The 16272-nt window shown below is 38.4% G+C and overlaps 1 protein-coding gene across 2 annotated transcripts in view; it reads right to left on the bottom strand.

Annotated features, from left to right (window-relative positions):
• The window catches only part of rnf130 (ring finger protein 130), an 88356-nt gene that overhangs the window by 29539 nt on the left and 42545 nt on the right, over positions 1–16272 (bottom strand). For both annotated transcript variants that reach the window (XM_016991752.2, XM_003217502.4), the window contains exons 5-7: positions 11892–11974; positions 5259–5355; positions 1400–1604 (exon numbers count right to left, since the gene is read on the bottom strand). In XM_016991752.2, the coding sequence (XP_016847241.2) occupies positions 1400–1604; positions 5259–5355; positions 11892–11974 (385 nt within the window). The remainder of the gene's footprint in view (positions 1–1399; positions 1605–5258; positions 5356–11891; positions 11975–16272) is intronic.

Genomic DNA, 16272 nt, shown 5'->3' with positions numbered 1-16272 from the left:
CTCCACATTTGTGGGTTTAACCTTAATGGATCTGATTATTCACTGATTATCTACTGCTGCTCTACACAATTCCTAGTAAGGAATTTGATAATATAGATGCCCATCTTGAACTGTGTTCAATGAACTCAGGCTTAGTCATTGGTCAAATCTTGGTCACTGGGGGAAATCAAACTGACGGGGTGGCTAGTACAAGCCACAGGCGCATTTCCTCAGTTACTTGTGTGAGGATGGGATGAGTGAATGGGAAGGAGGAGGGTGGATAGTGGGCAGGTCTCCAGGGTAGAGGTAGGGCAATCCCTTTGCATTGTCCCTGTCTTGCCACTACCCTCTTCCTGATCTGCCTCTCCTCTTCCCCTCTCCCATTCTCTGCATCCTAGAGATGTTCCTCTCCATTCTTCCACCCCGCTGTCCCATGCCCCCATCTGCCTAAGCAAGTGAATAAATGCACAAGAGGATACTTGTACTCTCCCCTCCTCCTGCTGTTCACCTGAGCAAGTAAGCGAGTACATTAGGGAAAGTGCATACCCTCCCTCCTCCCATTCCCACATCCCTTCCCACATCCTGTCTTTGCCTAGTTAGTTTTTTTTTTCTTCATGTCAGGAGCAACTTGAGAAACTGCAAGTCATTTCTGGAGTGAGAGAATTGGCTGTCTGCAAGGACATTGCCCAGGGGATGTCTGGATGTTTTGATGTTTTACTATCCTTGTGGGAGGCTTTTCTCATGTCCCCGCATGGAGCTGGAGCTGATAGAGGGAGCTCATCTGCACTCTCCCCGGGTGGGATTCGAACCTGGCAGCTTGCAGATCAGCAGCCCAACCTTCAAGTCACAAGGCTTTAACCCACTACTCTACTGGGGGCTCCGCCTAGTTAGTGAGGGAATATGTGAGGGAATGTACAACTCACTCATCTAACACCTGAGGGTGATCTTGAGATATATGTGGGTTTTCCACTCTTTTTTTTTTTGGGGGGGGGGGGGGGGAGATCCTGTGTCCCTTACTCCCTCAAACGTTGAGGGCTGATTGAATAGACATTGTTATATCACATGAACTTTAATTCCAGACATTATCATTCGCAAACACCAATAAACTAGTAAGTAAATTAATCAGACTAATACCTCAGCAAATCTAATTGCTCCTCATATAAATTATCTTACACAACTTATTTTCACAATTTTTATGCAATTTTTTTGCTATCAAACTCTTTTTAATATTATCTTGACATTCAGCCTTTATTATCTTAATATCTAATCTTATTCAAAATGAATGTATTTATTTTTTCTTTAATATATACAATAACACTCCATAAAACATATTGTTTACATGCTTTCTGTAAAAACGAGAGAGAAAAACTTTAAAATAATACAAAACCTGTATTTCCATATTCAAAACAAATTTACTTACTAGTCACAGCAATATTTATCTCTCCTGTCCTTGGAGTAAGCTCCCCATCTTGTGGAAATTGTGATATTCCAGAAGTACGCAGGGGCTCAAGAGTGAGTGAAGTGTCACTGCTAAGGTCACCAAGTACTGATCTTCTGTTTCCTAGTTGACCTCTGGTAAGCCTTTCCATATCAAAGGCCATATTGTCAGCACATGGCACATTTGTCTGAAATACAATAATATAATGTCAATATATTTTATATTTTACTTTTTAAGCATGATTTTTATTGAAATTTTTCAATGTTACAGTTTTGCAGCTAAGGGATAAAAGGGGATGGGTAGTAACTAATACCAGACAATTTCACCTTATGTCTGGAGGCTCTGTCGAACTGGCTACATGCTAGTAGACTGAAGGTGAACCCGGTGAAGACTGAGATTCTTTGGCATGGCCGCTCGACTGGTCTGACCCATTTGCTACCCACCTTCGATGGTGCTGCCCTATCTCCTTCGCCTACCGTTAAGAGCCTGGGTGTTGTTTTGGATTCGCAGCTGACAATGGAAGCTCAGGTCGCTGCTGCTAGCAAACAGGCCTTTTTCCATCTACGACAACCGAGGCAACTGGCACCCTATCTATCTGATGAGGCTCTGGCAACAGTCATCCATGCCACGGTCACATCAAGGGTGGACTATTGCAACGCCCTGTATGTTGGCCTTCCGATGTCTACGACCCGAAAGTTCCGTATTGTTCAGAATGCGGCAGCCAGGCTACTCAGAAGAACACCCATGAAATGCCATATAACACCAGTGCTGCAGCATCTGCATTGGCTTCCAACTGATTACCGTGGTCTATATAAGATGCTAGTTCTGACCTTTAAAATTCTTTACGGCCAGGGCCCATCGTACCTTAGGGACCGTCTCTCCTTCTCCCATCATCAGATGTCGCAACAACCATCCCAACGCGACTTACTTTATATACCGGGTCCTAGAGAAGTGCACTTGGAAAGTACCAGACACAGAGCTTTTTCTATTTCTGCCCCTGCCTTATGGAATGCCTTGCCGCCCTATATGAGAGCCATGCGTGAGTTGAATTTTCATTTCAATTCCTTTTGTAGATATTATTCAAAGTTTAACCAGTCTGTTTCTTTTATGGCCCTGCGGTATTTTTTAATTGAATAAGTCAATTTGTCCATGTTTTTAATATCAATCATATTTTCTAACCACATTGCTTTAGTAGGCGTAGTTGATTCTTTCCCATTTCTAGCTATCGCTATTCTTGCTGCCGTAACTAAATATGTAAAGATTTTGTCTTCATTATCTCTATTCTTCGCTTTGTTTATCTCATCATTATTTTGCATGTCATATAGTCCTACTAAATAATATTCAGGTTTGCATTCAAAATCTATTTTTTAAAATTTCTTACATTCCATATGGATTATTTTCCAATATTTTTTTATTTTTTTTGCAGTTCCACCACACGTGGAAGTATGAGCCTATCTGCTCTTTACACCTCCAGCATTTGTTATCCCTGTTCTTATACATTAGACCAAGTTTCTTGGGGGTTAGGCACCACTTATGTATTGTCTTTAACTAATTTTCCTTGAGGTCTGTGGAGTAGTATTTAATTTTCTTATTCCAAATATTTTCCCATACACTCATGTGTATTGGTCTACCCACATTTCTGGACCATTTCAACATTGATTCTTTAATTACTTCTGATTCTGTACTCCATTCTAATAATTTATTATATAATATCATTATATTTGTCTTATTTCTTTGGTGTAAATTATCCCAAAAACTGTTAGTTGTATTAAATCCCACTTCTTTGTTTTTTTTTATAACTTTATTTTATCTGATGGTACTGAAACCAGGAAACGTTCTTATGTTCTTTTTTTGGATGTCCTCTAATTCTTTAATTTGTGGCATGTCTGTGCTTGTCCTTGATCTCTTAAGGATCTCTCTGTATGTCAGCCAATTGTTCCAACCTAATAGCCTCCTTTGATTAGCTTCTAGGAGTGAGAGTCAAAAAATTTTCTCATAAAAATATTTTATATTTTCCCCAATTTTTAATCAAATCTATTCCTTGTTGTAGCAAACACCACCTAAATTTTGGTGGCAATTTTTTACATGTTACTCGTATATCTAAAAAGCTCAGTAACAGAGCTATTCACTTAAGGAAGAATGTAAAGGCATACCCAAGCCTAACTGTAAGAACAAATGGAAGCTTTTAATTCATAAATGTCGAGAAGAGACCAAAATCAATCATCAGTGTACAAAAAAAAAGAGAAATGCCTTCCAGACATGGGTGACTGGACTTTTTTTTCAGGTCAGGAGCGACTTGAGAAACTGCAAGTTGCTTCTGGTGTGAGAAAATTGGCCATCTGCAAGGATGTTGCTTAGGGGACGCCCAGATGTTCGATGTTTTACCATTCTTGTGGGAGGTTTCTCTCATGTCCCCACATGGGGAGCTGGAGATGACAGAGGGAGCACACCCTCTCTCTCTGGATTCGAACCACCAACCTGTCGGTCAGCACTCCCTTCTGACACAAGGGTTTAATCCATTGTGCCACTGGGGGCTCCTGGGTGTATGGTAGCCATGATACAGATATCTCTATATATAAAAGAGTGATGGAATCAGGGCACCGGACAAAACAACAAAACTACAAGCCCCCAACCTCAAAATTTGACAACACAACCCATCATCCACGCCCCTAGGTTGATACAACAAAAAGAAAAGAAAAATAAAGTCCTAATTAGAGGGAGATAAATAATTGTTTTTATCCAATTGCTGCCAGTTTAGAGGGCTAATCCTGCCCACTTAGCAACCAACTCAGCTAAGGGACAGCCAGGGTTCAGTTAGGGGACAGGCAGATTTAGGCCTCTTCCACAGATTATCTAATTTGCACTGTGATAAGTGAATATGTTGGATAATAAGAAAGGATTCAGGAAAAGCCGATTAAACATCAAATTAGGTAATGATTATACAAATTAAGCACCAAAACATCATATTATACAACAAATTTGGCAGAAAAAGTAGTTCCATGTGCAGTAATGCTATGTAGTAATTACAGTACTGTATTTACAAATTTACCACTAAAATATCACAATAAATTTAAAACACTGACTACAAAAACACTGCTTATGAAAAGGCAGACTGCGTTGGATAATCCAGAACACTGTATAAGCGAATGTTGGATAAGTGAGATTCTACTTTAATATGAAATAATTACTGGGATAGAATAATGCAGAACAATATAATCTCTAAAACCAGGACAGTACATAAAGACCAACAGTCTAAAAGCAGGGAAATTGGAAATTCCACAAAGGAAACAATCAGGGCCAGCTAACACCTCCCAAGAAAGGATTCTTCCAGAAAGGAAACTGAGAAGAGAGTGAAGCACTGTGTATTACCAAAGTCATTATTACTACTATCATTACTATCATTATTATTATTATTATTATTATTATTATTATTATTATTATTACTACTATTGTGTTGCGGTCAACCGTGAAAATGAATACAATCTGGCTCCAAGTATTAACTGCCCTTGGTTGATTCATGTCTGGAAATCCTCTAAACTGACTCTAAATGACTCTAAACAAAGGATGCCCCAGAGGCAGGAAGAAGACAGCAGATAAGCTTTTCAATGCTAATTAAAGTGATTAACTACACAACATTCACACTGACCTCTCTCACCCTAGACTTTCCACAGATATATATTAACCTCTTTGCTTAGTTTTCTCCATACCTCACAACCTCTGAGGATGCCTGCTATAGATGTGGGCGAAACGTCAGGAGAGAATGCTTCTGGAACATGGCCACACAGCCCGAAAGACATACAACAACCCATGAAAGCCTTCGACAACACAAAAATCAACTTACCACAATTCCCAGGGCCTTCAAAATGTTCAGTTTACACATAGGACAGGTGCAGTGTTCACTGAGCCATGGATCTACACAGGTTTTGTGGAAAACATGTCTGAAAAAAACACAACAAAGGTCATTTGTAAACTATTAAAAATCAAAGTTCTGGATAGGCTGTAACATTTTAAGTAGCTATTTTAAACTCATTTAGGGGATTCTAATAAATTGGAATACATCATTTGGCATCAGTGAATGACTATGTCCTTAACACAACATTTGAATCTCTTGTGAATGTAGGTTATATATTTCACATTTTGTTTCTTCCAATTATTCTGACCTTAGGAAAAATATTGGAAGAAAGAAACTGTCGCACAGCTTATACTTTTAATTTTGTTGGTAGTTTAATTATATTTTTGGCTTTTGCATGATGTAAACCTTTTAACTGTATCTTTTAGCTATTATAATCGTCTTTGAGTCCAAGACTAGAGAAAATAATAATAATAATAATAATAATAATAATAATAATAATAATAACAATTATAAATAACATGTATTATTACCTGCCTCTCTTCATAGCTTGAAGCAGTGTACAACATAATTAAAGTGCATGAATAAAACAAAGAACCATAAAATGCATATATTAAAACATAGAACAAAGATTAAAACACCAATACAAATAAAATGTACATTTAAAATTCTTTGTTTAAAACTCATTGGGTAGGCCTGCTGAAAGACATAGGTCTTAATTCTGAGAGCTCATTTAACTGTCAAAGCTCTAGGGGCTGTCAATGGAAAGGTTCTCTGGGTCAGTCGACAGTTGGGTTCTGGCTGGTTGAAGTAAAGGTTCCCCAGGGGACCTAAGTGTATGGGAGAAGGCGATCCTGTAGGTAACTTAGACTCAAACCATGTAAGTCTTTAAAGTTAATACCAAAATTTTGTTCTTTTGCCCAGAAATTAATGGGCAACCAGTGAACTACTGAGCAATAAGCAAGTAAATGTTTGACTGAGCAACTCATTTGTTCTGAATATGCTTCTCTGTTATTGTCACCCGAAGGCTTGCTCATTTCTGTAAGATTGGAGATTGGTGTATTCTCCTTCTTTGAAGATCTTCAGAGGTGTAAACACTCTTTGAGGAATGCTTTAACTGTGTACTCTTGCATAGCAGGCAATTGGACTAGATGGCTCTTGGGCCCCTCTTGGGCATAAAATGTCCTATTTATGCTTAAAATATTTGTTAAAGAAAGGACACAGGTGTTTTGAAATGAAATCAAACCTTTCTTTGCACATCAAATAAGTGACTTTCTTTGGTCTTAGTCAATAACCTTTTTCTATATAATTAGGAGCAAACAGAAACAGTATAGTTTTAGGGCAGATGGTAGATTTCTAGTCAATATGTATAAAATACCATCAATGATCAGGAATTATGTTTTTTCTCGATTACTGACACAAACTGAGATGCTGGCATGAATAGAAACAAGCATCCTGTCCACATCATCGATGCCAACAGCTAAAAGCCATCCAACCAAGTCTGCCCACATGAGCTTATTAATGAAGTGTATTTGCTTATGTTTAAATAGATACATGGAAATATTGCATTTGGACATAAAACCCTAATTATTTGAAAGTTATGTAGTTGGATTGCAAAGACTAATCCAGAACAAATGGCTCGTTTTTCCATCCACCTCATTTACTAGAAAAAACGTTCCTTGGTTTGAGTAGGATAAAATTATAGAAAGAAACTGGTTTTAATACCATTTTGCTTGTAGAACTGGCTTTTGGATTTACTGGAAGCTTACCACAGATATTCCTGAGCATATACTAGAGTCCTGCTGAAAAACACTGGGAACTTTGCTCCAGAAACTTTTGCCCCAAACTTCTCAATTATTGCAGCTAAAGTAAGCCTACTAAAACTCTCAGTGTAACATAACAGTACTAATAAAGAGCAAAAAAATGCCAGCTGCAAAATGAGTTTAGAAGAAAAAAAATAAGGCTGTTGCTTGTTATTAGATATGTGTCCCTTTTGGCTAGCCAAAGGCCACCTGTTTAACAACATAAAGTTAGAATCATAGAATCATAGAGTTGGAAGAGACCTCATGGGCCATCCAGTCCAACTTGCTGCCAAGAAGCAGGAAAATCACATTCAAATATTTTGTTACAATGAGGTAACCACGTTACAATTACAAAAAAACCAAACACAGATGCAAATATGAATTATAAATATTAACCAACAACTTAATTTGCTTGTTAGCAATAGAAATAGGGATCTATACTTTAGCATATCTCAATTTTTCCTTATTAAAATCTATATATATAAAAGAGTGATGGCATCAGGGCAACCCACAAAACAAAAAAACTACAGGCCGCCCAACTTTGAAATTTGACAACACAACCCATCATCCACGGCTCCAGTAAGATACAACAAAAAGAAAAGAAAAATAAAGTCCTAATTAGAAGGAGAGCAATAATTGTTTTTATCCAATTGCTGCCAGTTTAGAGGGCTAATCTCTGCTCACTTCGTCTCCTAGCAACCAATTCAGCCAAAGGACAGCCAGGGTTCAGTTAGGGGACAGGCAGATTTAGGCCTCATTTAGGCTTCTTCCACAGATTATCTAATTTGCACTGGATTATATGGCAGTGTAGACTCAAGGCCCTTCCACACAGCTATATAACCCATTTATAATCTTATATTATCTGCTTTGCACTGGATTATATTGAGTCCACACTACCATATAATCCACTTCAGTGTGCTTTTTATACAGCTGTGAAGAAGGGGCCTCATATAATCCAGTTCTAAGCAGATAATATAAGATTATCAATATGCAGCAGAGTCTCACTTATCCAGCATAAACAGGCCGGTAGGATAAGTGAATATGTTGGATAATAAGAAGGGATTCAGGAAAAGCCAATTAAACATCAAATTAGGTAATCGTTATACAAATTAAGCATCAAAACATCATATTATACAACAAATTTGACAGAAAAAGTAGTTCAATGCTCAGTAATGCTATGTTGTAATTACAGTAGAGTCTCACTTATCCAACACTCGCTTATCCAATGTTCTGGATTATCCAATGCATTTTTTTAGTCAATGTTTTCAATATATCGTGATATTTTGGTGCTAAATGCATAAATACAGTAATTACTACATAGCATTACTGCGTATTGAACTACTTTTTCTACCAAATTTGTTGTCTAACATGATGTTTTGGTGCTTCATTTGTAAAATCATAACCTAATTTGATGTTTAATAGGCTTTTCCTTAATGCCTCCTTATTATCCAACATATTCGCTTATCCAACATTCTGCCGGCCCATTTATGTTGGATAAGTGAGACTCTACTGTACTGTATTTACAAATTTACCACTAAAATATCACAATGAATTTAAAACACTGACTACAAAAACATTGCTTATGAAAAGGCAGACTGCGTTGGATAATCCAGAACATTGTATAAGCGAATGTTGGATAAGTGAGATTCTACTTTAATATGAAATAATTACTGGGGTAGAATAATGCAGAACAATATAATCTCTAAAACCAGGACAGTAAATAAAGACCAACAGTCTGAAAGCAGGGAAATTGGAAATTCCACAAAGGAAACGATCAGGGCCAGCTAACACCTCCCAAGAAAGGATTCTTCCAGAAAGGAAGCTGAGAAGGGAGTGAAGCACTGTGTCATTATTATTACTATCATTACTATTATTATTACAGCATTCATACATGCCTCCAACAGACAAAAAAAAAAAACAATCAGAAATATTGTATATTCACAACCTTTAGGAAATAATGTCCCCTGATGGCGCAGTGTGTTAAAGCGCTGAGCAGCTGAACTTCTGGACTGAAAGGCCGCAAGTTTGAATTGGGGGAGCGGAGAGAGCCCCCACTGTTAGCCCCAGCTTCTGCCAACCCAGAAGTTCGAAAACATGCACGTGAGTGCATCAATAGGTACTGCTCCGGCGGGAAGGTAACGCCGCTCCATGCAGTCATCCCACATGACCTTGGAGGAGTCTACAGACAACGCCGGCTCTTCAGCTTAGAAATGGAGATGAGCACCAACCCCCAGAGTCGGACACGACTGGACTTAATGTCAGGGGAAAACCTTGACCCTTTACCTTAACTACCACCAATTCCTCAATACTTTATTTCCCATACCACCATACTTCACCACAGCAACCCGTGGCCGGGCACAGCTAGTATAGTATAAATTAGTGGCATATAGGCTACTAAGCCGGATCACAGAAAGGTGCTAAGCCTTTCATATCATGCCATATTGCTTAAAATAGTACTGTATATACCCCACTCTCTCTCTCACACACATGCACAAACTTACTGTATTACATGTGGCTTAGAGATTTTGTTTTTATAATTTTATTACATGACCCATTGTAGTATAAAATTAAGAAAGCAACTGGAGTATGCCAACATAACAGGAGATATGAATTATTAAACTTCTTCACTAACTAAAGCCAATTACATTTTTCATCTCTGCCCGAAAAAGTCTCTCTGTTTAGCGAAGATGCAACAGGCAAGACAGGAAATTGATATTCCAGTTGCAAACTTGCAGGACACTCAAGCTATTCACCTATTTGCTCTTCTTTTCATTATTTATTTATTTATTTACTTTACTTTTATACCACTTTTATCACCCTGGATGGGGGACTCAAAGTGGTATCCAGACATAGTATGACAAAATTCAGTGCCTACACAACAATAAAAACACAATAACATTAACATTAAAACATAGATGTGTAATTAAAAACACATTTAAAAATTAAAATCACAACCCAAAAATCAAAGTCCAGCGCCATTCCAATATCAATCTCTATTACACATAATCTCTATCTCTTTTATTGCTTATTGCCCGAAGGCCTGATCCCATAGCCAAGTTTTTACCTTTCTTCTGAAGGCCAGAAGGGAGGGCACTGATCTAATTTTGTTGGGGAGGGAGTTCCACAGTTGAGGAGCCACCACTGAGAAGGCCCAGTCTCTCATCCCCACTAGTCGTGCCTGTGAAGGAGGTGGGACCGAGAGCAGGGCCTCCCCAGACAATTTTAACCTCTGAGGTGGTTCATAGAGGGAGATACGTTCAGACAGTTAAGCTGGGCCAGAACTGTTAGGGCTTTATAAGCTAATGTCAGAACTTCTAGTTTAACTGAAGCAAGAGCTGAGTAAAGGTTTGCACAACTTATAATGTGCCAATTGAAGAATAAAAAGACTGCTATCTAAGCTCATTATTAAACTTCTTTAATAATGCCAGCCACAGATGCAAGTGAAACATCATGAGTAAATGCTGCTAGAACACGGCCTTACAACCCGGAAACAACATAACACCCCAAGACAGAAATTATCAGGAAAATCTTTATTTAGTGAATAAAGATAAGATTGAGAAATACAGAACACAGACTAATTGACTCTAATGAACCAAGATGCAAGTTTAACTGGCAAAATAAATGTCTGATGAAGGTGTACATAGAGCCTTGCAGATATACTCACCTCCTTTATTTTATATTTTGTTGTTAGCTGAAATAAACTTCACTGGAAATTATACCTAAGCAACTAACAAGTGCCAGTATGATTTCACTGACTTAACTTTTGGGCCACATTAAAAAATCTACCTTTACAGTGTTGAGTAACTTATGTACATCAAATGGCAACAATGCTAATTACAGCCATTTCAACTTGAAGGGGAGGTGGGTCAATATTTCTACAGGGCCCTATACAAATGTAAAGGCTGGCTGTACAGTATTACTTTTTCAATTCCATCAGATGTGGAGAAAGGTAATTCAGAAGCAGATATAGCCCCACAATTGGCAATGCCACATTATGTGTCTTGCTATTTAAATTAAGGTACTTTGTTATCAAGTTTAAAATCAGCTCTCAATGGAAAGGAGGACAAAGGAGTTGTGCAAGTGTTACTGGGAACTTGCTGTTCTACCACAATCTATTTCTTTTCATGAAATGGTTAATATCTTACTAGTTACTTAAGATAATTACTTTTGTTTATTCTACTATGACACCACCAGTGGCATTTAGTGTAGAAACCACTATGTTTGGATTTTCCATTGATACAAATATTTTCATCATTGAGAAGTTTATTTGTAAGAAATAGATGCAATATGTTAAGGCACAAACATTTATTAAAATACCTTAAGCCTGAGGATAGGATCTGTTTCTTTGAATCATAGAGGTTTTTAACCTGGTAGACAATATGCAGTATGCAGCTACTAGCATCAATTCAAGCAATTCCTAACATGTGCTTGGCTATGCATGCCTACACACATCCTGAGAGGGATTTACAGTCAGGATGGCCAGCAGTAGCTAGCTACTGATCTAGCTTTGCATGTCTTTTATATTTCTAGAAATAAGTAACAGCATTAAACATATCTAATGTGCCTTTAGTTATTGGTCCATGAATTCCTCAATGATAAACCTTTTATCCCTCATATACCTGGTATCTAGTCCCTTTTCACATAGTTGTACCAGCTCACCTCAGTGGAAACTGTGCATATATAACATGACAAAGAATACATTTAGTACTCAAATTTTATGATATTAAGTGAAACCAATAGTAACAACAAAGGATGAATAATTTAACATGTTTATTTTCTAGGATTATACATTTTTCACTAGTGTACAGAATTGTTGGCTTACTTGCATGGAAGAATGCGGACAACATCATTTTGCTTGTAGCTTTCAATGCAGACAGCACAATGGTCGAAGTCTGGGTCTGTTTCCTAAAATAAAGAAAGTGAAAACTCAGGTAAGAATGAAGTGAACTAATATCTAAAGGTAAATATGTTTTAACATACTTTCTAAAGTTTGTGATTCTTGTAATTTTTATATGTAATGGTCAAAACGTGTCACAACATTTAACCAGAGCATGGAAATGTAACCATTTTGGACTACAACACCCAGAATCCATCAGCTAGCCTGACCAGTGTCATGTTGGTTGACAGATTCTGGAAGTTGTAGCCCCCTGCGAACTTTTCCAGAATCTGCCAATGAAAATCTTCTGCTATCCCTTCATAATGGATAGATGTACAATACACAGAAGTGAAGTTGGCACTGCTATCAAAGACAGAATAACTGGTGGGAGTCTGTCTTTCACAGAAGACAAGCTGTAAGATCTATGTAACAAAACACCTGGAAACTATGACAAAGGAATGGTTGTAGACTTCCAAATAGCACACAGTTATTCCCAAATCTATTACATATTTGTCACTTCTTATGATTTGATGCACTGGATGTCACAACTGGCCTACCATTATAAAATTATTACAGAAAATATGAGATATGGCCAAAATGGGAAAATTAGATTGAAAATTAACATTATATTGTTAAATGTTAGAAAATGAAGATTATTTAATTACTAACATCAATGATCATTATTTAACTTGATGTTTGAAATTTACTTTCTAAGACAGTTTATTAGAAAGAAGGGAATGGAGATTCTACTGCCCCTTTGTTATTGGTATCTTCTAAAGTTGCCTTTTTGTCATATTAAGGTTGCTTTCCCCAACTTGTTTTATTTTTTAACCTCAAAGCTAGTATTCTGGCTGTTGCTTGGAGATTATGAAACTGTAACATGTCTGGAAACTGTACACAACATGTACGCTGCCCCCTTTTACTTCAAATGCCTTGCTTATTAAAGGTTAATAAATAATAATAATAATAATAATAATAATAATAATAATAATAAAAACTTTATTTATATACTGCCCTATCTCCCGGATGGGACTCAGGGCCGTTTCCAATAATAAAAACCACACATACATTACATAACAGCATAGTAACACATTATTAAGCAAGGTAAAACAATACAATTATATAGCAATAAATAACACTTACACAACCTTCTTGATCAAGGGGACGGGAACCATAAACCTAATATATTAAAATGTATCATTGTAAACTAGATAAATCTTATGCAATATATTCAGGCCCAGAGATTGGCAGTATTCCAATGTAATTACTCAAAAACCTGCTGACACCACCAGGTCTTCAGTTCCTTACGGAAATTGGATAATGTAGGGGATTGCCTGATCTCTTTTGGCAGTGCATTCCAGAGCCAGGGGGCCACTGCTGAGAAGGCCCGTTCCCTCGTCCCCACCAGCCGCACTTGAGACGGTGGTGGGAACGAGAGGAGAGCCTCCCCGGATGATTTCAAGGTCCGCACTGGCTCATAGGAGGAGATGCGATCACGGAGATAGGTAGGGCCCAAGCCGTATAGGACTTTATAGGTCAAAACCTTCACCTTGAATTGGGCCCGGCAGCTTATCAGCAGCCAGTGGAGCTGCTTTAATAGGGGCATTGTGTGCTCCCTATAGCCGGCTCCAGTTAAGAAATCTGGCTGCCGATTTTTGAACATGTTGAAGTTTCTGGGCCGTCTTCAGGGGCAGCCCCATGTAGAGAGCATTGCAGTAATCCAGTCTGGATGTAACTAAGGCATGGACCACCGTGGCCAAGTCAGACTTCTCAAGGTATGGTCGCAGCTGGTGCACAAGTTTAAATTGTGCAAAGGCCCTCCCGGCCACCGCCGACACCTGGGCATCAAGCGCCAGAGATTAATCCAGAAGGACCCCCAGACTGCAGACCTGCGCCTTCAGGGTGAGTGCAACCTCGTTGAGCACAGGTTGCCACCCAATACCCGATTGGTCCCACGACTGACCAGGAGGGCCTCTGTCTTGTCTGGATTAAGTTTCAACTTGTTAGACCTCATCCAGTTCAACACAGCTGCCAGGCACCGGTTTGAGTGGCTTCCTTGGAGTTTGGTGGAAAAGAGTAGTAGAGTTGGGTGTCATCTGCATAGAGATGGCACCGAACTCCAAAACCCCAGATGACCTCGCCCAGCGGTTTCATGTAGATGTTAAAAAGCATGGGGGACAGAATGGAACCTTGTGGGACCCCACAGGTCAAAGACCAGGGGTCCGAGCAGGTGTCCCCCAGCTTCAACATCTGGGTACAATCCCCCAGGAAGGAGTAGAGCCACTGCAAAGCAATGCCCCCAAGACCCATTCCCGAGAACCGTCCCAGAAGGATACCATGGTCAATGGTATCGAAAGCCGCTGAGATGTCCAGGAGAACCAGAAAGGATGCACTCCCCCTATCTAGTTCTCTGCGGAGGTCATCCACCAAGGTGACCAAAGCCGTTTCAGTCCCATGACCAGGTCTGAAGCCTGACTGTGACGAAGAAGTAATGTCATAGCAATGATAGGAATAGTGTGCACCTCCAGAAGTTGTTAAACTGCATCTCTTAACATACTTCACCATTGTCTATGATAGCACAACCACATCTGTAGAGTGACATTATTTCTACCCAAGTTAAAAGAGGAATCAAGAATGAAGCATTCATTTCAGTTACACAATATGGTGATATGTAGACCAGTGCCAGACCATGAGGCATTTCCAGGAAAGAAAGAAACAACTGAAGCTAATGGGCACAAATATACTGCTAATTCAGATTACATTAGAAAAAAAAACTGTTAGCTACCCATATCAGATTACTTAAGACACACTGAGTTAAAGGACACTAATTTACTGGACATACAGTAAGAACTGGCTGGCTATAAAGATCACACAGTGAACTAAGAGTGCACAATACTTAATATCTGGATAGGTAGGAGGAGCAATCCACAGAACTTGGGTTTCCCCATGCTCCAGCTGGCCAGGCAGGTGTCCACAATTCTTTTTCAATTAGTTCTGTTGACTCCTCTCCTGTTCCTGACTTGCCAGCTGGTCATGGTTTTTAAAACCCCTTTTGTTGGTTTCCTATGAAGAATTGTGAGTTATATATATTAAAGGTAGAATATGGTCTATTCATTTAATTCACAAATAGTAAATTTAAAAAAGAAAGATATAGACAGGATTTTTGGTGGGGGCGGCATATGAATCAAGCTATAATACTAAAGCACAGAAGTGTGTGATTCACTAAAAGTTTGCATGTTTGTGACACATCTGCTGGAGTGCATCTTAAAAAACAGAAACCAGACAACATCTGAAAGAAGAATTTAAGAACATCACAATACAGAAAGAAGCACAGACCAATAAATGGTGGTAGGAAATGACACTCTTTCAGGCCTAAAAGGTATGGAAATTTGTAAAGGTTATGATGCCTGAGGGCTAAGAAAACCAATCACTCCTCAATTCCATTTCATATCAGGACTCATTTTGCCTCCTTTCCATTCTTCTTCAATTGCCCCAGCTCTTCATTTGTTCCCCAATCATTATTCTGCTGTACTTTCAGAACTTTCCCTATCATACTGTTCTCAAAGATCAGAGATACAACAAACAGATTAAGCCGCCTAGAAACAAAGCTGTGTGGTTTATTTCCTTCAAATCCTGTTCCTTCTTAGGGATTCCTGTCTTATTGTATGTCAACAACTAACCAGCTTAGCCAATTCTCACTTTATAATGGACAGCTTTAATCAGTACACCTCGTGAACGAGAAAAATCTTAAGATAACTGACAAAATAGTTCTGACACTGCAGTTAAAGAAAAACAAACAAATATGAACAGTTAGTATAAAGGTAAAAAGTGAATGTACACAAATACAGTAGAGTCTCACTTATCCAAATTAAACAGGCCGGCAGAAGCTTGAATAAGTGAATATCTTGGATAATAAGGAGGGATTAAGGAAAAGCCTATTAAACATCAAATTAGGTTATGATTTTACAAATTAAGCACCAAAACATCATGTTTTACAAGAAATTTGACAGAAAAAGCAGTTCAATATGCAGTAATGTTATGTTGTAATTACTGTATTTATGAATTTAGCACCAAAATATCACGATATATTGATAACATTGACTACAAAAATGGCTTGGATAATCCAGAAACTTGGATGAGTAAGGCTTGGATACCTGAGACTCTACTATAATCATGTTCAAACAGGTTAAATACCAGTTTCACAGAGTAAGACAATTTATCACTTGCAGGAAGTATATAAGAAAATGGTTAAAAAAACCCTACACAATGATAGAACAATTGATCAAATGAACATGTCATACTGCCATCTAAGCTTGAACAGTAGGAA

The sequence above is a fragment of the Anolis carolinensis genome, chromosome 2, assembly GCF_035594765.1.
Source record: "Anolis carolinensis isolate JA03-04 chromosome 2, rAnoCar3.1.pri, whole genome shotgun sequence".
In the NCBI taxonomy this organism is placed as follows: Eukaryota; Metazoa; Chordata; class Lepidosauria; order Squamata; family Dactyloidae; genus Anolis; species Anolis carolinensis.
The sequence above is the reverse complement of the archived record's forward strand: the minus strand, read 5'-3'. Positions and strand labels throughout refer to the sequence as shown.